Genomic DNA, 26,912 nt, shown 5'->3' with positions numbered 1-26,912 from the left:
GAGGAATTAATGACATGTGTATGAGGAATTTGGGACGTCCTTGCTCTTTCGATCATCCATTTGAAGCCACGTCAATTGTAGATGGGGAGAGGTAGATTCACAGGGTGATCATCCATAGGTCATGCTTTCCAAAAAAAATACAAACTAAGGATGCACTCATATTTCCTTGCTCAATCATACTTTGGGAGCCTCTTAGCTCCTTCATAGAGCATTTACTAAGTTTGAATGTCCTCAAAGATAGCATAACTCAATTGATTTCTCGGTACATCAAAGACTGAGGAGACAAGCACAGATAAAAATGAACGATTGGAATGAGCTCCAAGTTTCCTCAACTCCTCCATCTGGGCTTCCTGAGCTGAGAGCATGGAAAGAAGGAAAGGAAGAATGGTGGTAAAAAAATAAGGTATTGTAAAGAGCTCAGTGAACTTTGATAGTCCGGGATCTTTCATATCGCTTATATTTACCTCCTTGCTTCTTTTCCTTGGAAGGAAGCCAGGAAAGGACATGTGGATAGAGGAATCCAGAGAATATAGCACTCATTCCAATCACTTATTTTTTATTCAAAAATAGATTAAAATAGTTACAACAACTTATCAAGTTCACTGTACACTCAGATTTGTAATCTAGCTTCATCGCTGCCACCGCAAATGCTGCTTCGCTGTTCCCGGACGCCATTATTACGGAAATAGGAAGCCTGAGGTAATCTGTGGGATATCCTACGAAGCTGAAGGATACGTCGGATGCCACGTTCAAATTTAACTGAAATAAGGCACCTTAGAAGGATGCATTTTGATGATTTTGGTTTGAGAAATATCGTGAAAATAATGAAAGTACTACCTGTCTATAACCTACATTCATTCATTCCTCCATCACTGGAATAAATAAGTACATACATTGCAACACATAATCCGACCAACCCAGAAGTACAGATTACAAATTTAGGAGAAACCGCAAAATGTATTTGCTAATTTAAATTCATGTCTACTTTATTATCACACAAAGCTGTGAATCATTTCATTTTTTTTTTGTAGCCACTTCCAAGATCAGACTGGTGGATGGAGATGATCGGTGCTCTGGCAGAGTGGAGATCTACCATGCCGGCCAGTGGGGAACAGTGTGTGATGACTTCTGGGACATAGAAAATGCTGATGTGGTGTGTAGACAGGTGGGCTGTGGCAGAGCTCTGGCTGCCCCCGACTATGCCCACTTTGGACAGGGCAGCGGGCCCATCTGGCTGGATGATGTGAGGTGTTATGGAAACGAATCCTCCCTGTCAGAGTGTCGGCACCCTGGATTTGGGGTACACAACTGTGGTCACAATGAAGACGCTGGTGTGATTTGCTCAGGTAAGAGGATAATTAAAGAGTGCTCAGAGAGTAACCTAGTTCTGCTGGCTTAAGCTGTGTTCACTTTTAGCTGGTAAACCAGCCGTTCATAAGTTGACCAGCCTACAGTATATAGTCAGCTAGTCGTAATCAGTCTTTGTTCAGCTTTGTTTGGCTTTGTTCAGCCACAGGCCAGCTATAAGCATAAAACGCAGCATAAGCCTATTTACACCCTTTGCGCAAGGCGGCCTGTAGCGTAGTGGTTAGGGTTACCATCGTAAATCCTGCTCCCACTTTTGGTGTTTTTGGTGTTAGGTGTTGATAGGATGACAGTCAATTGAGGAACTTTTTTCTTCTGGTTGAAGAAATCATAAATTGTTTTTGCTTGGCCGTTTTGCCATGACCCCTGCACTGTGTTATAAATAAATAGCCAGAAGCTAAGTAGCAAGCGTGAGTTTAGAAGTCATTACATGGTTATTCCCCAGAACGCGAACGCAAAATTTGAAATCGTTCAACTGTTTCTAAACATTTATTTGAATCCCAACAGCAGAGTAGGGGTCTATGCATAGCATGATGAGGACTGAGAACGCTCATGCCCTAAACGGTATCTTGTTCTGTCGTTCAGTGTCGGGACCCCTGGAGCTGGTGTGCGAGAGGAGCTTCATGCAGGTGGGGTTAAGCAGAGCTCACCTGGAGGATGGAGGTCTGGACCCTTCCAGCGTACACCTGGCTGACTTCCGCTGCACCACGCACCAGGAGAACAACGGGATGCTGTGGTTCGTGGTGTGGCGCAGGGAGGGGAGCTGTGGGACCCAGCGGAGGGTAAGGACACGTCCTCACCACCATTGGTGTGGAACAGATTTAACACAACATGTGGTGCAACCGCTGCAGCGGCAATACAGTGCCATGAAAACGTTTTTGCCCCCTTCCTGATGTCCTCTATTACAGACAACAGCTGTTCAAGGAGATCGCTCAAGCTTAAAGTAGCAAAATGTGCACACCTCTTGTATGATTGTTTTACTAAAATGCTTATTTTGTGATTTTCCTTTTATTCTGACAGACAAATAGCACCCACGCCATTTATTCCAACAGTTTATTTGTTTACCCGGGAAATGTAAACTTTTCTACTCCGGAGGATTTTCCATTCTCCTGCGTGTATCCTCTGGATGCTGAGGCCAGCCTGGATGTGGCCATCAGACCCCATCTGTGAGTAATACTACGACTGCTAGTGCTAGCTAAACTAAACAAACAAACAACAAATTAATTAATTAATAAATAAATGCCATATTAATAATATGAAAAAAATCCCAGTCTTTTATTTAGACTACACTATATACTTACCTAGAGTAGACTATGTATCAATTCAACTTCAGCTTTTTTTTTTTGCTGAATAATGATGATGACAGGTAAAGTTTTCATAAAAGTTATTTTTAGATGAGCCCTTTTTGTGAGCATCTTTAGGGAAGGTATCAAGCTGAATACTTGTTTACTGTGTATTTGTGTACTTATAAACACATGCTCCCGAGTGAACTAAAAAAGTCTGTACTACTTAGAATGCAAGAATGTAAATCCATTAACTTGAGATGGACTTGTACTATAACGTCATGATTCTTCTGACTTTAGCAAGAAATACAACCAGTCCCGATTAGACTAAATATGAATAATCATGAAAAATGTTGACAAATTACATTGAACTATAAAAATGTACTTACACCCGACATGAGTGTGCATGACCTCTTCGCATCTTGTGCCCTCCATTTTCATGGCTGAATATTGATGCCGATGGAGGTCTGAGACCGAAACGTTCATGATTGCCTTGAATAAACTGCTACTCTCGGTTGCTGAATATTTGAAATTCCAATTCTTCTTCACTTTCAGCTAGTAAAACGGAATGTTTTGAAATGGAAAGTAAGCAAGGATGCACACTTTGTTTTTCAGTCCTCGAGTAAATACGTATCCTTGCCTGATTGCATACTTCAGTTTAGGACTCGCTTGATCACCATTCATTTCCGTGCTTTATATGCTACTGCTTTACACTAACTGGTACCCAAGTATTCAATTTCAGACACTAGTTCGGCAGGTCCGTGCTGTCAGTAGGAAATGTATTTACTTTCTCTTATTCTATGGTACTCATTAGGTCTCTGGAGGGAGCAGTGGTGGGGGTGGGCCCTGGGCCCAGAACAGTCATGACTCTCTACCACAACGCCGACTACACAGACCCCTACTCCGCGGGCGCGGTCGTCCTGCCCCTTGGCCATGCCCTGTATGTGGGCGTGTCAATAGCGGAAGCAGCCTCAAACGGACTCGCTGTGATTCTTGAAGCCTGCTACTCCACAACGTCTGCTAATGCGGATCACCCTTCGCGCTTCGTCCTGATTCAGAGCAGGTCAGTGCCTGCTCATCATTGGCGGGTGTGCTAGCAGGAGTACTGGGTTGGTTGGGGTAATTGCCTGCAGCATCCAGAAAGATTGGGTTTCAGTCGTTAGGGAAACCACGTCTGCTCCATAGAACTGGCAGATGAGGAGTGTGTGTGTGTGTACAGTGTGTGTATGTGTGTGTGTGTGTGTACAGGGTGTGTATGGTGTGTGAGTGTGTGTACAGGATGTGTATGGTGTGTGAGTGTGTGTGTGTACAGGGTGTGTATGGTGTGTGTGTGTGAGTGTGTGTGTGTACAGGGTGTGTATGGTGTGTGTGTGTGTGTGTGAGTGTGTGTACAGAGTGTGTATGGTGTGTGAGTGTGTGTGTGTGTGTGTGTACAGGGTGTGTATGGTGTGTGTGTGTGTGTGTACAGGGTGTGTATGGTGTGTGTGTGTGTGTGTGTGTGTGTGTGTGTGTACAGGGTGTGTATGGTGTGTGAGTAGGCTGTAGGGGCAGCCTGACCGTGAGGCCTGATGGTTGGTGGTTCAAACCCCAGTCTACCCACAATAACATTAGTTCAGCAGTGGGCCCTGCTTGGTCAAATCAACTGTTAGTCGCTTTGGATGAAAAAGCATCAGCTGAGTAACAGTGATGTGAGAGTGTGTGTGTCTGTGTGTGTTGTTAGATGTTGTTTTCCAACCACCCTGCCCCTCCCCCAGGTGTCCTATGCACAGTCGCCTGGTGAAGGTGGAACAGAGTGGGCCCTCTCTCCCCGGCCGCTTCACCGCCTTGGTGAACTTATTCTCGGGTGACTACGACACCATCTTCCTGCACTGCAATCTCAGCGTATGCGACCCCAGTCAGGCCGGCTGCTCCCAGGTCAGTTCTGTGCTCCTCATAGGGTCGCCAGATGTCCAGGAATCAACTAGAATATCTTGTTTTTGAAATGACTCGCACGGGTCCCAACCAGACAATATAATGTTTGGTCAGTGCAATTGATCGAAAACCTGTAATTTCACATAAATAAGCCTGAAAAATGTGTCTAATAAATACCTAATAAAATTGCTCACTGAGTGTATGTAAACTTTATTTATTTTAATTTAATAATTCTTTCTTCACAGACATGCAGATCCAGGGTGTCCCGGTCTGTCTCCCTCGAGAAACCCCTGACCATTGGACCCATCTCCTGTAAGCATCAGCCCAGAATTACAGGTTTCATTTTACCTGAACCTGCAAATGACTTTCATAGAGATGATCACACCAAGCATTTACTGCACAGTCTGTTATTGATCGATGGTCTTACTGACTTTGGAAAAGCAGTGAGTTTGACAGCAAGAATAGACTTAAACTGAACTGGCAGCAGACTTGCTGTTCACTCGTGCTGACACAGTATTTATCTGGGGCAAAATTTGTTACGTAAGTAAGCAAAGTGGTGAAGTACTTTGGACCAGTGGCTGGAGTATGTTATTGCATTTGGGTTGCTGTAGTACTGTATATGTTTGTGCTTGAAGTTAGAGAAACTGTTATGTGTATTTGGGTTAGTAATGCTGGAGGATATTTTTTCTCTTGGTACTGTATTTCCTGTACTTCAGGAAACAAATTTGGACGAAGCTGAAAGATTTTGATACACTTCGTTCTTCCATTTCTCCTGAAATATTAATATCCAGAATATTTATTTTTGATTGATTTACTTGGGAATGGAGGAAATCTAACTTGGGCGTGGCTCCTGTGCACACTCCAGTCTTCAAATATTGAACAAACTTAATCATAGTGAATCTGTGGGGGCTTTCTCAGTGAAACACACACAGGTAACAATCAGGTTTTCCCTTTCAGGGGAGACGGCAGCCAGAGTGAACCCCTAGGCATTCACAGGTGAGCACAGACACTTTCTCACAAAAACACACAACACCGAACAATGTTACAGTGGATTGTTACTGATATTAGCATGACATGACCAGTCAGATTCATCAATAATTACTGTAACATTCACCATGATGTAGAGATGGAACAGTATAGTGTGTCTGACTAACACAGGGAAGGACACACAGGCTGCAGTTATAGCTCATGACTTTGCAGATATCATATCATCATAACCTCTCTGTGCGGGGTTTGCATGTTCTACCCGTGTATGCGTGGGTTTCCTCCGTGTTAGCTAACTTTAGCAATAGCGTTGCTTAGCAACCAATAAACTACTATTCAGCGGAAGGATACATTTGCCATAAAACATAATTCAAAATAGGCCTACATTAATTTAAAGTTTGTCTTATCTTTCTTAATGAAATTTTGCTGGAGTCTATCCCAGCAAACATTGGGCGAAAGGCAGGAATACACCCTGGACAGGTTGCCAGTCCATCATAGGGCACACACACCATTCACTCACACACACACTCATACCCACGGGCAATTTAGACTCTCCAATCAGCCTAACCTGCATGTCTTTGGACTGTGGGAGGAAACCGGAGTACCCAGAGGAAACCCACGCAAACACGGGGAGAACATGCAAACTCCACACAGAGAGGCCGGGATTCGAACCCAGGACCTCCTTGCTGTGAGGCGGCAGTGCTACCCACTGCACTGGTTCTCTTTCCGTAACGCTAAATTATAAAATGTGTTATGTGGTTGACAGCTTGACCAAATTATTCTGCATTTTCTGTTTTCAGGAGCATCAAATGAATGGGTCCTGTTCCTGCTTTGATTGGACACTTGTGTTTCAGTCATTGGATCTGTTTGTTCCTTCCCCTTTATCCTCCTTCTTCTGATTGGTCACATGCCTGTCAATCTCTGGCATTTTCCAGTCCTATTGGTCATAGCAGGGTATCGGCATCTACAGAGATCATAAGTACAGTGGTTGATGTATTGCCCTTTAAATGTACAAACTGCATTAGCTGTAATCTCTGAAAGTACGTATGGTGGGTCTTCTTCACTTCTGAAATAAACCCTCAGTAGTTAATGAGATGTAAAGATCATTGTGTGTGGTGTGTTTTTTTGTGTGATTTTAGTCAATATTTTAATCACAAGACAAGTATTGAGGGAATCAATAGACAGCAGTTAAAACGACAGTCCTCATGATGTGTTGATATTACATGTGAAGAAACGACTGAACCGTACCACTTACCCGCTTGGTGATGTTGGTTTTTTGCCAATGTCTTGTTCTTTTTATTTACTGTACACATGTACGGTATTTTGAGGATTCGGTTGGGTAGCACCTGGCGACCGCCCTGATCAGGCGGGCCTCCTGAAGCCACAAGTCTTCCTCTGAGTGCATTCTGTGAAGCCTGTCTGTCGTCCGTGTGATGAAGATAAGCAGCTGGTGGCACCACGTGTTTCCGCAGAGATCCGCGGATGTCTGCACTCTCGATGAATCTGCACTGGAGTTCACACATGAATTTTGCGGTGGCTTCAGATCATTGGAAATTCCAAATTACAGGCACTGGACAGACAGCCCCACATTGGGCAGCACATTTTAAAAAAATACGAAAATACAAAATTAAAATAAAAAACAAACAGCGACCATCCAGGATTTTAGGTTTGAGATGTCTGGTCTGACGGTATTACTGCACCAGAAAGCCAGTCTTGAAAAATTGGTTTGTACAATCAAAACATTCTATGAATAATCCGCAAGACCCTGCATAATAATCATTTTGCAATAGCTGTACAGAAATGTGTTCCCCAACATGAATACAATGCAATTAATCACAAAAAAACCAAGTTTTAGGTGAAATGTTTGCATTTGCTGAAAGCCTCAAAACATATGAAATTAAATTAATCAGCCCTAGCGCTAACATCAGCCATCAAAGCCATAAGGGGACCAAAAGTAAGGGTAAGGGTTCTTGTGCATAAAGGAATGGAGGTGAGTCACTTGGCTTGGAACATTGTCTTTTGGCATTATGTCTATAATGTCTATGTCTATAATCTTTGGCTGTTTGTTCAAACCATGAAATATGCTGCAAATCTGACTGAGCGAAAGGCAAAGGGAATATGGATACGAATATCTAGTTTGGTCCGCCACCCGGGAAGAAAAGAACCGCCACCCAAATATATATGACATTATTTATTGTGCAGAGTGATATGCAGAGGCTTACAGGGCGGCCTGTAGCATAGTGGTTAAGGTAAATGACTAATCCCGGTGTAGCCACAATAAGATCCGCACAGCCGTTGGGCCCTTGAGCAAGGCCCTTAATGCTGCATTGCTCCAGGGTAGGACTGTCTCCTGCTTAGTCTAATCAACTGTACGTCACTCTGGATTAGAGCGTCTGCCAAATGCCAATAATGTAATGTAATGTAATAACTACAATGCTGATGCGTTTCAACCAGTGTCCGCCTCAGAGCACTGTGATCAGAAATTCTAAACCTTTCAAAGGCAAGATTGACTGCAGGTGTTGCATCTCCGCCTAGCTCAATCAGGTGACTTAGCAGACAATGGGATTTCAATTTGTTTACCACAGTTAGTCACTTATAACAGTCCATAGAAATTATCACTAATTCTATCAGGAGAGACAGATAATCTGTGATTTAAAATGTATTATCATATAGAAATCAAAACTAAAATTAAACATTGAAAAGAAAAACTAAATATATTGAAATGTGCTTTACTAAAAATGACTCAGTCTTTTTGGTGAGTCAAATTTCTAATCCATTATATCAGTTGCATGGCCCAGGGCTGCAAATTTTACAGTGCATATCACATTATTTTCTTTCTAATATTTAATTGTTAGTTGTACAATTAATTTTAGCTAATTTCCCATTTAGCAGGATCGCAAGCAAATTATTAATGCATATTAATTAAAAATGGAATTTAAAATTATCTATTTATTTGAAAAGTCATATGCTTTATTTAGATTAAAAGGACAAAGAGTTAGCTAGCTCCTTGTTGAGGCCAGACTGTTCCAAGGCATGCAATCATGTAATCCAATAGGCCTCTCTCTGCAGCAATTCATTGGAAGTCAGATATATTATTTTTCCAGTCAAATAAGATTTGGAGTAGCTACTGTTTTCTACTGTTCTAATAACTTTAAATGTCTACTCTGTTCAATTTAGACTGTAAATCCATATATGGTAATTCAGTTATGTTTACTATATGTCAAAATGTACTACATTTGGGGCAACATTTCCTCAATTATTTTTGATGAAGTGTTTTCATTTTTAATGCCTGCCTCTTCAGTTCAGACTATCGCCTGATTGTAAGACTACAGTAAATCCTCAAATTGTGTCCGGGATTCTATTTGAAGCTGGGCCTCGGATGATAGCCGGGGGCGTGGCCGATTCCGACAAATAAAGGCCGGCTCCCAAATACAAGTTACAAATACTTGCCGCGACTGGTAGCTTGCCAAAGGCTGAAGCAGTATACATTTAAACACAATTGTTGCCGCGAGGCATTCCAGCCTATGAATTTAATAAAAAGTAAATCATGCAAAATTAAAAATTAACTCAATTTAGGCTACTTGGCTACGCAATAAGGTTTCCATGTATTTACAGCACAGCGCACGTTCAATGAATGAATGAAAGCGGCTGCCTTGGCTCGCAATAAACAGACGGGTGGAAATCCCGACACTCTTTCAACTACATAAAACTTAACAGTGAACCATCAAATACCCCCCAGATTTCAGTGCCCATCAGTCCCAACATTTAGCAATAGAATCAAACAGTCCAAAGGTAAATTAAATCCCAAACCAAAGCGAAAATCTTTTGATAGCCTACAGGTATGCTGCTCCAAACGAAACGGATGTCTCACAATAAAACGCACTTTAGGAAAAAAAGATCCTTAACTTGCTGTTATCTACGCTAATTTGTTATTGTTCATGAAGGCGTGTCTGGCAAGTTGCTATTTTATGGATTCTGGACTTGCATGTGATTTATCGTGTTTGAGAATATTTGCAATAAACTAAGTCTGTTAAGACTGACACTATGACTTACCAAACGGTGTTTCCTGATTAGCCTACACCAATTGATTTCTGAACGGTTACAGGAAGTGTTGAACAGTGTTGGCCCACTTTAAGTGTAGCCTTTTACTTTATTTCTAAGAATAAAATTCTACAACAGAAGCCTAATAAGAAATAAAGTCTTGCCTCGAATACAAGCCTGCCCCAAATAAAGGCCTGTGCTTTGTGCAGCCTAAGTAAATAAAAGACCCCGGACACAATGTGAGGATTTACGGTATACAAGATGAAGGCTATTTTATTTTCCTGCATTATAGAAAATAATGCTTGCCATGCAGACACAAAGCAACAAGGCTGAAAATATATACGAATTTGTTATTTTATGCCACAACAACTTTGTTTTAACATGTAGCATTGCTGAAACAGCACGGACGCCTTATCCACTAGACCGAATATTAAGCGCTTGATCTTGTATATTTAATCATTTTAAATTACCCAGTGCTCACGAGAAACTTTACGATTTGCAATGTCCCTTTACGGGCTTCGTAATATGGAGTATGTATGATCTGTTAAAAAAAGAACAAATATATCACACTTAATAACGGTTAAAAATAAATATTTATATTATTTGAGCTATAGTGTCAATATTATAATGAACGAAAATAATTCCCCAATTATGTAAAAACTGGTAGTTAAAGTAGTTATGCATCAATTTCATGTTGATCAAAACAAGGGACAGAATTGTGTTCAGTGGTCTACACCAACGTAGAACAAATGTGTCAAAACCAGGTGTGTGGCATCCCTCTTTTCTTTTTGCGACCCATCTCTTTCACCCTCGGAGTATAATTTATTATCACAGATTCTATGTAGTACTAAAATATTAGTCGAGATTACGTTCGTTAATTGGTCATTGTGTAAATTAAATGACATAATTAACAGTCAGGACCCAACAGACTGTCTCTGTCCTAAAACTCATGAACTGAAAACCAACTTCAGTTACGATAAGCTACTGTATAGCCTACAGTATAATTGCATATATGTGATGAAACCGTAGCTTAATTAAACAAAATAATTAAATGTAGCCAACATGCTTTATGCCTCTTTATTTAATTGCCCTGGAAGTAATGGTGTTAGAAATATATATGTATATAAACATATTTATTTCCACCCTGACTCAAATAACTAATTCGCTTGACACGTGAATGCTGGTTCAAGCAAAACTCAAAAGTCACTCCCCCCTTCAGATATATGTACACAATAACTGAAGAATTTATTGCACAAATAAAAAATACATATATTTGTCTGTGCTTATTTTTTTCAGCCTAATGACCATAAAACATAATTGTAATAAGACAGTGGCAGCCAAAGAGGCCTGTTTGTGTTTCTGGATTTCATGTAAACTTATTTTATTTTGCCCGGTGTCGTAATTTTGGGCCAGAGCTAAATGTATTAATACAATTATGAAACACTGCTGATAGCTGTTTCTAAATTAAAGTAAATCCTCTGGAGTAAAACGTTTCTAATGATACTGTAGGCTAATATTATTTAATCCCTTTAACCTAACGGAAGAAGAACTTACTGCTCATGGTTTTATCTTCGTTAATTCTGGGCTTATCTTTGGTTTCAGGTGTTCGGTTTCAGGCGCGCGCAGATGTTTCTTTCTTGTCCGCAGACTTTCGAAGCGGATCTACATTTAGCCGAAGCCCTGGTCCCGATAGCTCCACTCCGGGTCATCCGAGGCTTTCGGCTGCTAAGTACGCAGCGTTCTTTTCGTTCTCTGTTCGAAGTTAATGGCAGACGAACGGAGGGGAAGCATTTTGCATAGTGATGCTGGTAGCCTCTTTGAGTAAAATGAAGCAGTAGTTCTCAAAACCCTACGGGGAACCCACAGCGTGCTGTTTTTTTGTTGTTACAATCAATCTCTTGCTGAATTACGGTTATTGAATACACGTTTTAAACGTTCTTTCGTGATCATTGTTCTTTTTTAAAGTGCCAAAGTTACGTGTGATCTTAGGCATTAATAATGGAACAATAGACTACTCAGAAGTGTTGCGGTTTATGAAATACACATACAGTAAATTATTAACTGATTATTTATATTCATATCAATGTCTCATTAAATCAAGTATGTCCAATGTAACCTATTCTCTGTAACTATTAGTCATGCACCCCAGATATTTGTCTGCCAATAATATAGTATAGCCTAATATTTAGAGTAATGGAGGTGGTCAATAATAGACTCTTTTGTAGGTTAATATTCAAAATAAATGAGGGATAAAACAGTGGTCTATAGCAGTACCGCACCAATTTCATTGTAATACAGTTAATGGTCTTGTGACTTGTAAACGTTTGTGCTCGAATTTTAGCAACTGGGAATGTAAAAATTATTTGCGCATCAAGTTTCAGCAAAGAGCGCATATTCAATTGCATTGAGGCATTATCGGGACATTATGGGAAAACACCGTAGGCTATAGTCTATATCAAAAGTATTACTAGGTAATAAAACAGTTGTTCATATTATTAATAATATGCTATTGGTGAACGTCAATTACAGCCTTAAAGATGAATGAATAAATAAAAATTCACTAATGGGATACAAGGTGTTATTTCAACATTATTTCAAGTAGACGGCTATTCCTTCGTTTTTTGGAAACGCCTTGAGTTCATTTTCTACACCGTTTCTGCAGTGATCTATTAAACAGGGTTACAACACTATTATATCAGTCATCACCATATACCTAAGTGCACATGGCAGTTATAAATTAAGTTAGATATATAGGCTAAATAATCTCTAAATAATCTCTAACCCAACTAAATATCATGTCCTGTAGGCCATAGTAACAGAAGATATACAAATATAGAACATGTAGGCTAATTTGTGATTCAAAAATGTTTTTCGCCTTTCTGTGTCTCAATTTTTTCTCAGTAGATATAATATGTACGTCCATAACCAGATATGGCTGTGGTTTCATTCAGGGCTACTGCTGCATGCCATTTTCAAAGCAGGAAGCACCTGCTCACTCTCATGCGCTGTCTCGGTTCAGCTAATCGGTAATGCAAAAATCAATTATCTGAAAGTCATCATTTAAATCTTTTCAATTCCGCAGTGTCAAACCACATTTTTAAAGCCGCAATATTTATGAACAAACGAGTAATTTTACAGATATAATCTACAAGAACTGCTAAATTCTTCCAGACTTGTGTCTTTATTGCCGCCACTCTTCATAATTAATTAATGTTTTATGTTTATTACAGCTCTTTGTTGCATGATTACACTTTGTGGCAGTTGTGTTGCTATTATTGTTTTTGTATGAATACCACTGCTGATCAGACATTGCATACACTATTAATAAACATACATATAAATGCAAATCAACATAGGGGGACCTGCTAGGTAGGCTATAACGCAGTTGGGAGCCTGCGTAGTTTTCTCCCTGGCGCTGTTTGCGTACTCACTTCCTACTCGCTTCGTTTTACGATCGCCGTAATCAGTAGGTTGAGTTTCCCTGCCGCTTGTGATTTCCTCGCTCGAGTGATTTCCTCGCTTGACTGCTCGACCGTTTTGATAGGTCGTTCTTTTGGTTGGCGAAGTTACTTATTCCCTTTTTCGTTTTCACCTTCCTCCTCTAGGGCGTATCCCTTGTCTCTATGGATACCTCTAAAACATATTTGTGCGCCTCTCGGTCGTGTTTCGGTCCTCCGACCCCACTCCCTTACACACTATACATATATATACACATAGCGTTCACTCATAGCATAAATACACATATAATCTAGTTATTTCACAAGAGTAAATAAATAAATAAATAAATAAATAAATAAATAAATAAATAACGTTAAGAAAACACTAATAAATGTTTACAATTTCCCAACTGTCATCTTTACTGATGATCTCTCTCTTCTTGAAGTGTTGGCTGATTTTGTTATTTTGTCTCTTGCGACAATGCCTTCCAAAAAGTGTTTGTTTATATCAAATAAAAATCTTAATGTATTTATTACAGGGCACTCAAGTCCACCATCAGTGTATTTAAGGCCCGTTGAAGTAAAATGGGCAGAATGGTGCGCAACCCATTGTTGATCCTGAACCTGCGTAAGCATTTCTTTGTTATAGAACAGCTCGTTTAAATTAGAGCTATAGGTTGAATAGGGAATTAAAACTTGCTCATAATAAACGGTTAGGAGATTTTTCATTGAAATTCTGACAGAAGAATTATTATTATTTATGAGATTCGGTAGAAGAAAAATAATAAGACGGAGAATAATAAATAAATCAGCGCTACCATTTTATTTTGGGTGTGACAATTTCAAGCTTGTGTTAAGAAAAGGGGTGATACTTAACTACCGCGTGCATCTTAGTGTTGATGGCAGAAAGTGTGTTAAAAAGTTATAAATTGTGTTCATAGACGAGTATAACGGATAATTCCTCACAGAGAATAATCAGTTCAGTAATTGTGTTACTGTTGAACCAAATTGTAAAATAATTGCGATGGTGACGGTAATGAGCTTCAGTTGTAGACTACTTTCCTGGAGCTGTATTGTCAGCATCTGCTGGAGAATTGAAGTCATAACAGTCATAACTTTTTTGAGGAGACACATTAAATGTTTTAGAGACAGGGATAAGAGATAGCACTTTATGTATCCCCGTGGGGAAATTTCAGTCTCATAGCAGCAGAGGTTAATAGAATGAAAGGAATAAGGAAATAAATAGGGGGAACACAATAGATATAAATACTAAGAATACTAATATAGTATGTTTAGAACAGTTATGTGTGTCAACATATGAGAGTATGACAGAATAAAAGTACAAGGTGTCCATAATAACAAATAGTCCATAATAATAAATAGTGCAAGGTGTCCATAATAATAAATAGTACAAGGTGTCCATAATAATAAATAGTCCTTAATAATAAATAGTGCAAGGTGTCCATAATAATAAATAGTCCATAGTAATAAATAGTGCAAGGTGTCCATAATAATAAATAATCCATAATAATAAATAGTGCAAAGTGTCCATAATAATAATTAGTCAATTTAGAGGTGACCAGTGTGGGCCTCAAGAACCACCATGCCAACTGGAGGAATCACCATGTCAGGTGGCATTATACAGACAAATTAAATGTTTTACATATCTTAACAGTTAATTCAACAGTTTAATGTGATTGTCAAATTTGTTTGACCTAGATATACTGTATATACACTCAGTGAGCAATTTATTAGATAGACCTGTACAGCTTGTTAATGCAAATATTTAAAAGCCACAATGCGGTATCACAGAAAACTATAAATACCTGTGCTCAGAGGTGACTCACAGACGACTTTGGGGATTGATTGGTAAGTGCATAATAATGAGTACTTATGTGTTTTGTGTAAATTATTCAGTGAAAAAAAATGTATAGAAAAAAATGAAATTATATAATTAGTTACAAAGGTCTTTGTGGATGCCTTTGATTTTTCCCACTAGATTTTGCATGGTCATTGGAGAATCAAGTCTGAAGAATGATGATCTCGGGAGCTGCACTGTTACTCCTATTGCTATCGGCCATTTTATCTAATGACCCAGGTAAGACGTATCTTAAAACTCTTAAATTAAATAAACTGAACTTTATTTGTAAAAATCCATATCAAAGAAGATCTCGGTTTCTGATGACAGCATCTCAGGGACGTGATGCCAGGGTACTAAACCACCTCAGACCACTAAAAGCCTTTTCATTGACAAGAAGTCCTTCATATTTTTGAGTGATGACAGCTGACAGAATTACAGACATTATATATATTTTTTTCTTTCAGAAATAGGCAATGTTATGAACCATTAAGTGAAATAGTGGACAGTGAATGCAGTTTATCTAGCCACATCTTTTCAATATTTGATGGCTTACTGTAGCAGCACCACTTGGTGTATGACTTCCAAACTTCTAAGACTAGTTGATATTTTTGTGAAGGACAGCCACAATGAAAAGTCAAACAGATAATTTATTCTGAAAATATATAATGCCAAATTTTGGTCCGGCCTGTAAATCACCAAAAAGTGTTACCGATTCAACCAAGTAGTTGGTCATGTGGAAAGTTTCCAATCAATATGAAACTTTATGTCCAACCATACTCTCCAGTAGTTTTCTGCCTGCCTTTCCCGTGTATTAACTCTCTTTGTGTTTGATCTTATCAGTTTTTTTTAAATATTGGATTACATTTGGTACCTTTGCATGTTTGGACTGCCTTCCCATGTTTTGACTTTTGCTTGTTATTTTGACTATGAACTTCATTACCCCTATTGAGCCTGTCTGCTCGCGATTTCGTCTAATAAAGACACCTGTTCTGGGCTGCGATTGGCTCTTTGGTCCTGGCACCTGATCGTAAATGGTCCTGTTTGAACTGATCAAAACATACAAGGCATTGCAGTACAATTTTTTTTTTTTTTTTACACAAGTATGCCTATTATACCTTTTGAAGAACAAGTTTCATTTTGACTGGAAACTTCCTTACTTGCCATTGACTTGGCTTGGATTTTCTGCACAGACCCAACTTTAGCATTGTATAAATTTTCAAATAAATTATCTATGACTTCATTTTCCTGGTGGCTGTTCTTAACCAAAATATATACTCCCAGTTTTGTTGTACAAGCCGACAAATATTGGAAAAAAATGGCAAGCAGCACGATTTCGCTTTTATAAATGAGCATCTTCTTTTCAGAGAATTATTAGGAAAACTGGAGTTCATGACACAAACCACAGTTTCCACTCGCAAGTAACATTTAGTTTACCACCCCTAATCCAATGGGGCTAATGTTTTGGATGTTCTTTATTGAATATAAAAGGTAAATTTGTACAAACTTGGGGCAAAATCGGAGTGGTCAACTTCCTGACCTCTGGATGATTTTTCGTGGAATGTGTTGATGTTTGTGTTGTTCATCATGCAAATGGTTGAAATTAAATATAAATTTCAAAAGATTTTCTGAAAATAAATTAACATTTTGACAAAGAAACCTTTGCTTCAGAAAAATGTGATGAGGCCAAATTTATATGCTACTGTAAAGGAAAGTATTTTTTGGCTTTTTTTCGGCTTTGACATACAATCCATCAGCACCTGATCAATCAATGCCAGTCACTAGAGAGGGATGAATAGAGTCCCCTAACTGATTGAATCCTCTCATAACCTGGCTGATGCAATCAGCAGTTATTGCCCTGTGGTGGCACGCGAACGGTCCTGATTTAATCTTGAGGTTGTGAGGCTCATCCAGGCAACACAACATGATGCCTTAAATGAATGTGCCATGTAGAAGACCCCAAGGAAAATCTTCTTCATAATCATCCAAGAATGTGAATCTTTTCATGACAGTTTTTTTAATGTGTTTCATATAGCCAGTGCCCTGGTTCCCAGTGCCCAGGTCAGACTGGTGGGTGGAGATGATCAGTGCTCTGGCAGGGTGGAGATCTACAATGATGGGCAGTGGGGAACAGTGTGTGATGACTCCTGGGACCTAAACGACGCTGAGGTGGTGTGTAGACAGGTGGGCTGTGGCAGTGCTCAGGCTGCTCCAGGCAGTGCCCACTCTGGAGAGGGCAGCGGGCCCATCTGGTTGGATGATGTGAGCTGTTCTGGAAACGAATCCTCCCTGTCACAGTGCCATCACTCTGGGTATGGGTCTCACAACTGCATTCACCAAGAAGATGCTGCTGTGGTCTGCTCAGGTAGGAAAATCTCTGACGTTTTCATAACTGGCTTAAATTATTGAGATATTTATATTCCTATCTGTAAAGCATAGCATCCAAGCATTATGTGTGCATAATGAGTCAATGTAACAGGGTGCTTTTCAACCCAAGATTTAAATATAACCAGATCCATCAAAATCTTTACCACTTTTAACCTTCATATTATGTTTGGGGTCAATTTTACCCCATTCAATATTTGACATCACTTAAAAGCCAGTTGACACTTTTTCTTCTTGATACTGTATGATTTTTTTACATTTTCTAAATTGGTGAGATTAAATAGGAAACATGCAATAAACATAATGCTTTGCAAAGTTATGTACTAACATGGCATACAAATGTTTTCTGTGGTGTTATTTTGACCCCTTCTGTGGTGTTATTCTGACTGTATAAAATCTAAAAAAATATCCGATGATTTAGATTTTATTCTCAGATTTCTTTGTGAATGATTCTGGTGGTACTTTCCGGTACAGATGCCACACTTTCACTTACTGTTCCTTAAGCTCTAAAATGAGATGTTTCCCATTGATTTTTCATATCTATGAAAGGCTGATAATTTGAGAGAAAACAAGAAGGTGGCACATTTTGTGTCAAAATGTTTCTATTACAATATTTTTGTGTTTATTTCAACTGTTGGGCTCAATTTGACTGTGAACATAAAACAGGTCATGAAATCTGAACATAATATGGGCGTTAAATGAAGCTTGATCTCAACCTCTATGCGCAAGATGATTACAAATAAAATATTCAACCATTTTATCATATTTCCCAATTTATATACCTTTTTATTCCTTTTTATACAAGCACGGCCGAAGGCATTTTGGTTTTGGGTTGTCAGTCTGTCCTTCTGTCTATCCATCCCATTCCTGTGATATCTCAGGAAGGCCCAAGGGAAATTTCTTCAAATTTGGCAGAAACGTTCAATCAGACTCAGGGATGAAGTGATTAGATTTTGGTCATCAAAGGTCAAGGTCACTGTGAACTCATGTCATTCTTATGAATGTGATAACTCAGGAACACATTGAGGGATTTTCTTTAAATAAGCCAGAAACATCCACTTGGACTCATGGATGAACAGTCAAGATTTAGGTAGTCAAAGGTCAGGGTCCCTTTGACTTCCTGTCATTCACATGAATGCGATATCTCAGGAACACATAAAGGAAATTTCTTCAGATTTGGCACAAATATCTACTTGGACTCAAGTATGAACTGATTTGAATATGCTGGTCAAAGGTCAAGGTTGATTTGACCACACAAAAGAAGTTTCTGGCCATAGCTCAAGAGTTCATATGCTAATTATGACATCATTTTACACAAATGTCTAATAGGATGAAGTTATAAAGTAATGACATTTTATATCCATAAGGTAGAAAGGTCAACTTCACTTTGCCATAATGTTTTGCTTACCACATTAGCTGAGGAAACGATCTCGGGTTATTTTGTTTGTTGATTGGTCATGTTATTGTTGCATGGTTGGCTCGGCTAGTTCACTAGTAAGCACGGATGGTGCAGTGAAAGCGAAGGCTGGTAGCAGGTTATCGCGACAACACTCCCTGATGAAGTAACCCTCAAATTCTAAAGAACGTTGTTCCCCTTGGCTAGAGGCGAGTTCATCTTTAGCTGACTGGTAACGCGTTCGTTCAACAAATATTTGGACAAGTGAGAGGCTGGGGTTGAAATCCCACCTCGGATTCAGGCAATTTCTCACCTGTTACATTATCATTAGTTTATATTTTCAAATTAGTAGCAAACACTTTTTGTTTGAATATTCTTCATTTGTTGTTAGTTTGACAGAAACAAATAGTGCAATTCAAATAAATTCTGTCAGGAATCAGGCAGAGAGAACCAAACGCAGACTCAGGGATAACGCAAAAAATAGCAGGTTTTTAATAAACAAGGGGAAGATCTAAAACGTAATCCAAGGACAGGCAATTGTCGTAATAAAGGCAGACAGATACATGCAGCATGATCAGAAGAATTTTCAAAAAATAGGCAGAGTTCAATAACTAAGAAGACAGACAAGCGAAGGTACAAAATTAAAATCATGTGGTTTCACCTGCTTCTCCTTTTCACACTGTACTATGCAGCCAAGCTCTCAGCCATCGGTTGAATATCTTTCATATGCGTCTTTGACATACAATCCATAAGCACCCTATCAATCAGTGTTGGTCATTAGAGAGAGATGAATACAGTCCCCTAACTGAATGAATCCTCACATAAGATGGCCGATGCAACCAGCAGTTATTGCCCTATGGTGGCACGGGCATGGTCCTGATTCAATCTGAGGCTGTGAGGCTTATCCATGCAACACAACATGCTACCTTAAATGAATGTGCCATGTAGAAGACCCCAAGGAATGTCTACTTCATAATCATCCAAGAATGTGAATCTTTTCAGAACAGTTTTTTAATGTGTTTCATTTAGGCGGTGCCCCGGATCCCAGTGCCCAGGTCAGACTGGTGAATGGAGATGATCGGTGCTCTGGAAGAGTGGAGATCTACTTTGGTGGCCAGTGGGGAACGGTGTGTGATGACTCGTGGGACCTAAACGATGCTGAGGTGGTGTGTAGACAGTTGGGCTGTGGCACAGCTCTTTCTGCTCCAGGTAATGCCCACTCTGAAGAGGGCAGCGGGTCCATCTGGTTGGATGATGTGAGCTGTTCTGGAAACGAATCCTCCCTGTCAGAGTGCCAGCACTCTGGGATTGGGTCTCACAACTGTGGTCATCATGAAGATGCTGCTGTGGTTTGCTCAGGTAGGAAATCTCTGATGTTTTCATAACTGGCCTACATTATTGAGATATTTATACTCCTATCTGTAAAAAGAATTCCAAGCATTACGTGTGCATAATGAGTCAATGTAACAATACAGGGAGCCTGTCAACCCAAGATTTAAAAAGAATCAGATCCATCAAAATATTTACCGCTTTTAACCTTCATATTATGTTTGGGGTCAATTTGACCCCATTCAATGTTTGATATCTCTTAAAAACCAGTTAACACTTTTCCATATTGATACTTTATGATTTTTGTAAATTTTCTCATTTGGTGGGATTAAATGGTAAACATGCAATAAACATAATGCTATGCAAAGTCCTGTACTAACTTGGCATACAGATGTTTTCTGCAGTGTTTTTTTGACTCTCTGTAACTGTTTAAAATGTAAAAAAGTATATTTGATGATTTAACATTTTTTCTCAGATTTCGTTGTGAATGATTCTGGTGGCACTTAACCGTACAGGTGCTCAACTTTCACGTTCTGTTCCTTCGGCTCTAAAATTAGATGTTTCCCATTGATTTTTCATATCTATGGACATAAGGCTTATAATTTGGGAGAAAATAAAAAGGTGGCACACTATGTGTCAAAATGTTTCTATTACAATGTTTTTGTGTTTATTTCAACTGTTGGGCTCAATTTGACAGTGAACATAAAACCAGTCATGAAATCTTAACATAATATGAGAGTAAAATAAAGCTTGACCTCATACTCTATGCGCAAGATGATTACAAATACAATGTATCATATCTCCCAATTAATATACCTTTTAATGCCTTTTTATGAAGGCAGGGCCGAAGGCATTTTGGTTTTGGGTTGTCAGTCTGTCCTTCTGTCTATCCACCCCATTCCTGTGATATCTCAGGAAGGCCCAAGGGAAATTTCTTCAAATTTGGCAGAAACGTCCAATCAGACTCAGGGATGAAGTGATTAGATTTTGGTCATCAAAGGTCAAGGTCAATGTGACCTCATGTCCTTCTTATGAATTTGATAACTCAGGAATGCCTTGAGGGATATACTTTAAATTAGCCAGAAACATCCAATTGGACTCATGCATGAACAGTGTATATTTTGGTAGTTAAAGGTCAAGGTCCCCTTGACTTCCTGTCATTCACATGAATGCGATACCACAGGAACACCTAAAAGGAAATTTTTTCAGATTTGGCACAAATATCCACTTGGACTCAAGTATGAACTGATTCGAATTCGGTGGTCAAAGGTCAAGGTTGCTGTGACCTCACAAAAGATGTTTCTGGCCATAACTCAAGAGTTCATATGCTAATTACGACATCATTTCACACAAATGTCTAATAGGATGAAGTTATAAAGTAATGTCATTTTATATCCAAAAGGTAGAAAGGTCAAATTCACTTTGACATAATGTTTTGCTTACCACAGTAGCTGAGGAAACAATCTTCGGTTATTTTGTTTGTTGATTGGTCATGTTATCATTAGTTTATATTTTCAAATTAGTATCAAACACTTTTTGTTTGAATATTCTTCATTTGTTGTTAGTTTGACAGAAACAAATGTGGTGGAATTCAAATAAATTGTGTCAGGAATCAGGAAGAGAGAACCAAACGCAGACTCAGGTAAAAGGCAAAAAATAGCAGGCTTTTAATAAACAAGGGGAAGATCCAAAACATAAACCAAGGACAGGCAATTGTCGTAATCAAGACAGGCAGATACATGCAGCATGATCAGAAGAATTATCAAAAAATAGGCAGAGTTCAATAACCAAGAAGACAGTCAAGCGAAGGGACAAAATCAAAATAATGTGGTTTCACCAGCTTCTCCTTTCACACTGTACTGTACAGCCAAGCTCTCAGCCATCGGTGGAAGATCTTTCGTATGCTGCTTTGACATACAGTCCATGCGCACCCGATCAATCACTGTCGGTCACTAGAGAGGGATGAATAGAGTCCCCGAACTCACTGAATCCTCTCATAAGCTGGCTGATGCAATCAGCAGTTATTGCACTGTGGTGGCACGTGCACGGTCCTGATTCAATCTGAGGCTGCGAGGCTCATCCATGCAACACAATATGCTGCCTTAAATGAATGTGCCATGCAGAAGACCACAAGGAAAGTCTTCTTTATAATCATCCAAGAATGTGAATCTTTTCGTGACAGTTTTTGTTATGTGTTTCATATAGACAGTGGCCCGGTTCCTAGTGCCCAGGTCAGATTGGTGGGTGGAGATGATCAGTGCTCTGGCAGAGTGGAGATCTACAATGATGGCCAGTGGGGAACAGTGTGTGATGACTTCTGGGACCTAAGCGATGCTGAGGTGGTGTGTAGACAGGTGGGCTGTGGCAGTGCTCAGGATGCTCCAGGCAGTGCCCACTCTGGAGAGGGCAGCGGGCCCATCTGGTTGGATGATGTGAGCTGTTCTGGAAGTGAATCCTCCCTGTCACAGTGCCAGCACCCTGGGTTTGGGTCACATGACTGTACTCACCCAGAAGATGCTGCTGTGGTTTGCTTAGGTAGGAAATTCTCTGACGTTTTCATAACTGCCTTAAATTATTAAGATATTAATACTCTTATCTGTAAAAATAATTCCAAGCATTACGTGTGCATAATAAGTCAATGTAAAAGTACAGGGTGCTTGTCAACCCAAGATTTGAATATGAACAGATCCATCAAAAACTTTATCGCTTTTAACCTTCATATTATGTTTGGGGTCATTTTTACCTCATTCAATGTTTGACAACACTTAAAAGCCAATTAACACTGTGCTGTGCTGTGCTGTGCTGTGACCTCACAAAAGACGTTACTGGCCATAACTCAAGAGTTCATATGCTAATTATGACATCATTTCACACAAACGTCTAATAGGATGAAGTTATAAAGTAATGACATTTTATATCCAAAAGGTAGAAAGGTTAACTTCACTTTGACATAATGTTTTGCTTACCACAGTAGCTGAGGAAACAATCTTCGGTTATTTTGTTTGTTGATTGGTCATGTTATCATTAGTATATATTTTCGAGTTAGTAACAAACACTTTTTGTTTGAATATTCTTTATTTGTTGTTAGTTTGGCAGAAACAAATGTGGTGGAATTCAAATAAATTCTGTCAGGAATCAGGCAGAGAGAACCAAACGCAGACTCAGGGAAAAGGCAAAAAATAGCAGGCTTTTAATAAACAAGGGGAAGATCCAAAACATAAACCAAGGACAGGCAATTGTCGTAATCAAGACAGGCAGATACATGCAGCATGATCAGAAGAATTATCAAAAAATAGGCAGAGTTCAATAACTAAGAAGACAGACAAGCGAAGGGACAAAATCAAAATCATGTGGTTTCACCAGCTTCTCCTTTTTCACGCTGTACTGTACAGCCAAGCTCTCAGCCATCGGTTGAATATCTTTCATATGCGTCTTTGACATACAATCCATAAGCACCCTATCAATCAGTGTTGGTCATTAGAGAGAGATGAATACAGTCCCCTAACTGAATGAATCCTCACATAAGATGGCCGATGCAACCAGCAGTTATTGCCCTATGGTGGCACGGGCATGGTCCTGATTCAATCTGAGGCTGTGAGGCTTATCCATGCAACACAACATGCTACCTTAAATGAATGTGCCATGTAGAAGACCCCAAGGAATGTCTACTTCATAATCATCCAAGAATGTGAATCTTTTCAGAACAGTTTTTTAATGTGTTTCATATAGGCGTTGACCCGGATCCCAGTGCCCAGGTCAGACTGGTGAATGGAGATGATCGGTGCTCTGGAAGAGTGGAGATCTACTATGGTGGCCAGTGGGGAACGGTGTGTGATGACTCGTGGGACCTAAACGATGCTGAGGTGGTGTGTAGACAGCTGGGCTGTGGCACAGCTCTTTCTGCTCCAGGTAATGCCCACTCTGAAGAGGGCAGCGGGTCCATCTGGTTGGATGATGTGAGCTGTTCTGGAAGTGAATCCTCCCTGTCAGAGTGCCAGCACTCTGGGATTGGGTCTCACAACTGTGGTCATCATGAAGATGCTGCTGTGGTTTGCTCAGGTAGGAAATCTCTGACGTTTTCATAACTGGCTTAAATTATTGAGATATTTATACTCCTATCTGTAAAAAGAATTCCAAGCATTACGTGTGCATAATGAGTCAATGTAACAATACTGGGAGCCTGTCAACCCAAGATTTAGAATCAGATCCATCAAAATATTTACCGCTTTTAACCTTCATATTATGTTTGGGGTCAATTTGACCCCATTCAATGTTTCATATCTCTTAAAAACCAGTTAACACTTTTTCATATTGATAATTTATGATTTTTGTAAATTTTCTCATTTGGTGGGATTAAATGGTAAACATGCAATAAACATAATGCTATGCAAAGTCCTGTACTAACTTGGCATACAGATGTTTTCTGCAGTGTTTTTTTGACCCTCTGTAACTGTTTAAAATGTAAAAAAGTATATATGATGATTTAACATTTTTTCTCAAATTTCGTTGTGAATGATTCTGGTGGCACTTAACCGTACAGGTGCTCAACTTTCACGTTCTGTTCCTTCGGCTCTAAAATGAGATGTTTCCCATTGATTTTTCATATCTATCGATATAAGGCTCATAATTTGGGAGAAAATAAAAAGGTGGCACACTATGTTTCAAAATGTTTCTATTATAATATTTTTGTGTTTATTTCAACTGTTGGGCTCAATTTGACAGTGAACATAAAACCGGTCATGAAATCTTAACACAATATGGGAGTTAAATAAAGCTTGACCTCATACTCTATGCGCAAGATGATTACAAATACAATGTATCATATCTCCCAATTAATATACCTTTTTATGCCTTTTTATGAAGGCAGGGCCGAAGGCATTTTGGTTTTGGGTTGTCAGTCTGTCCTTCTGTCTATCCACCCCATTCCTGTGATATCTCAGGAAGGCCCAAGGGAAATTTCTTCAAATTTGGCAGAAACGTCCAATCAGACTCAGGGATGAAGTGATTCGATTTTGGTCATCAAAGGTCAAGGTCACTGTGTTCGCACGTCATTCTTATGAATTTGATAACTCAGGAACGCCTTGAGGGATTTTATCTAAATTAGCCAGAAACATCCACTTGGACTCATGGATGAACACTCAAGATTTAGGTAGTCAAAGGTTAAGGTCCCTTTGACTTCCTGTCATTCACATGAATGCGATACCTCAGGAACACCTAAAAGGAAATTTCTTCAGATTTGGCACAAATATCCACTTGGACTCAAGTATGAACTGATTTGACTATGATGGGAAAAGGTCAAGGTTGCTGTGACCTCACAAAAGACGTTTCTGGCCATAACTCAAGAGTTCATATGCTAATTATGACATAATTTCACACAAATGTCTAATAGGATGAAGTTATAAAGTAATGTTATTTTATATCCAAAAGGTAGAAAGGTCAACTTCACTTTGACATAATGTTTTGCTTACCACAGTAGCTGAGGAAACGATCTTGGGTTATTTTGTTTGTTGATTGGTCATGTATTCATTAGTTTATATTTTCAAATTAGTATCAAACACTTTTTGTTTGAATATTCTTCATCTGTTGTTAGTTTGACAGAAACAAATATGGTGGAATTCAAATAAATTCTGTCAGGAATCAGGCAGAGAGAACCAAACGCAGACTCAGGGATAACGCAAAAAATAGCAGGTTTTTAATAAACAAGGGGCAGATCCAAAACGTAATCCAAGGACAGGCAATTGTTGTTATCAAGGCAGACAGATACGTTCAGGGTGATAAGAAGAATTATCAAAAAATAGGCAGAGTTCAATAACAAAGAAGACAGACAAGCGAAGGGACAAAATCAAAATAATGTGGTTTCACCAGCTTCTTTTTTTCACACTGCACTGTACAGCCAAGCTCTCAGCCATCGGTGGAAGATCTTTCGTATGCTGCTTTGACATACAGTCCATGGGCACCCAATCAATCACTGTCGGTCACTAGAGAGGGATGAATAGAGTCCCCGAACTCACTGAATCCTCTTATTAGCTGGCTGATGCAATCAGCAGTTATTGCCCTGTGGTGGCACGTGCACGGTCCTGATTCAATCTGAGGCTGCGAGGCTCATCCATGCAACACAATATGCTGCCTTAAATGAATGTGCCATGTAGAAGACCCCAAGGAGAGTCTTCTTTATAATCATCCAAGAATGTGAATCTTTTCGTGACAGTTTTTGTTATGTGTTTCATATAGACAGTGGCCCGGTTCCTAGTGCCCAGGTCAGATTGGTGGGTGGAGATGATCAGTGCTCTGGCAGAGTGGAGATCTACAATGATGGCCAGTGGGGAACAGTGTGTGATGACTCCTGGGACCTAAGCGATGCTGAGGTGGTGTGTAGACAGGTGGGCTGTGGCAGTGCTCAGGATGCTCCAGGCAGTGCCCACTCTGGAGAGGGCAGCGGGCCCATCTGGTTGGATGATGTGAGCTGTTCTGGAAGTGAATCCTCCCTGTCAGAGTGCCAGCACTCTGGGATTGGGTCTCACAACTGTGGTCATCATGAAGATGCTGCTGTGGTCTGCTCAGGTAGGAAATCTCTGACGTTTTCATAACTGCCTTAAATTATTGAGATATTTATACTCCTATCTGTAAAAAGAATTCCAAGCATTACGTGTGCATAATGAGTCAATGTAACAATACAGGGAGCCTGTCAACCCAAGATTTAGAATCAGATCCATCAAAATATTTACCGCTTTTAACCTTCATATTATGTTTGGGGTCAATTTGACCCCATTCAATGTTTGATATCTCTTAAAAACCAGTTAACACTTTTTCATATTGATACTTTATGATTTTTGTAAATTTTCTCATTTGGTGGGATTAAATGGTAAACATGCAATAAACATAATGCTATGCAAATCCTGTACTAACTTGGCATACAGATGTTT

General features: G+C 39.5%; 1 protein-coding gene across 1 annotated transcript in view; it reads left to right on the top strand.

The window, feature by feature from the left end:
- Positions 1-26,912, top strand: part of LOC133121354 (uncharacterized) — a 343,999-nt gene that overhangs the window by 260,250 nt on the left and 56,837 nt on the right. The window contains 9 exon segments of the mRNA XM_061230554.1: positions 779-784; positions 1,032-1,365; positions 16,919-17,261; positions 19,716-20,019; positions 20,505-20,533; positions 21,069-21,103; positions 22,199-22,541; positions 23,745-24,064; positions 26,225-26,550. Coding sequence (XP_061086538.1) covers positions 779-784; positions 1,032-1,365; positions 16,919-17,261; positions 19,716-20,019; positions 20,505-20,533; positions 21,069-21,103; positions 22,199-22,541; positions 23,745-24,064; positions 26,225-26,550 — 2,040 coding nt within the window.

This window comes from Conger conger, chromosome 2 (assembly GCF_963514075.1).
Source record: "Conger conger chromosome 2, fConCon1.1, whole genome shotgun sequence".
Taxonomy (NCBI): Eukaryota; Metazoa; Chordata; class Actinopteri; order Anguilliformes; family Congridae; genus Conger; species Conger conger.
This window is presented reverse-complemented; position numbering and strand designations above follow the sequence as displayed.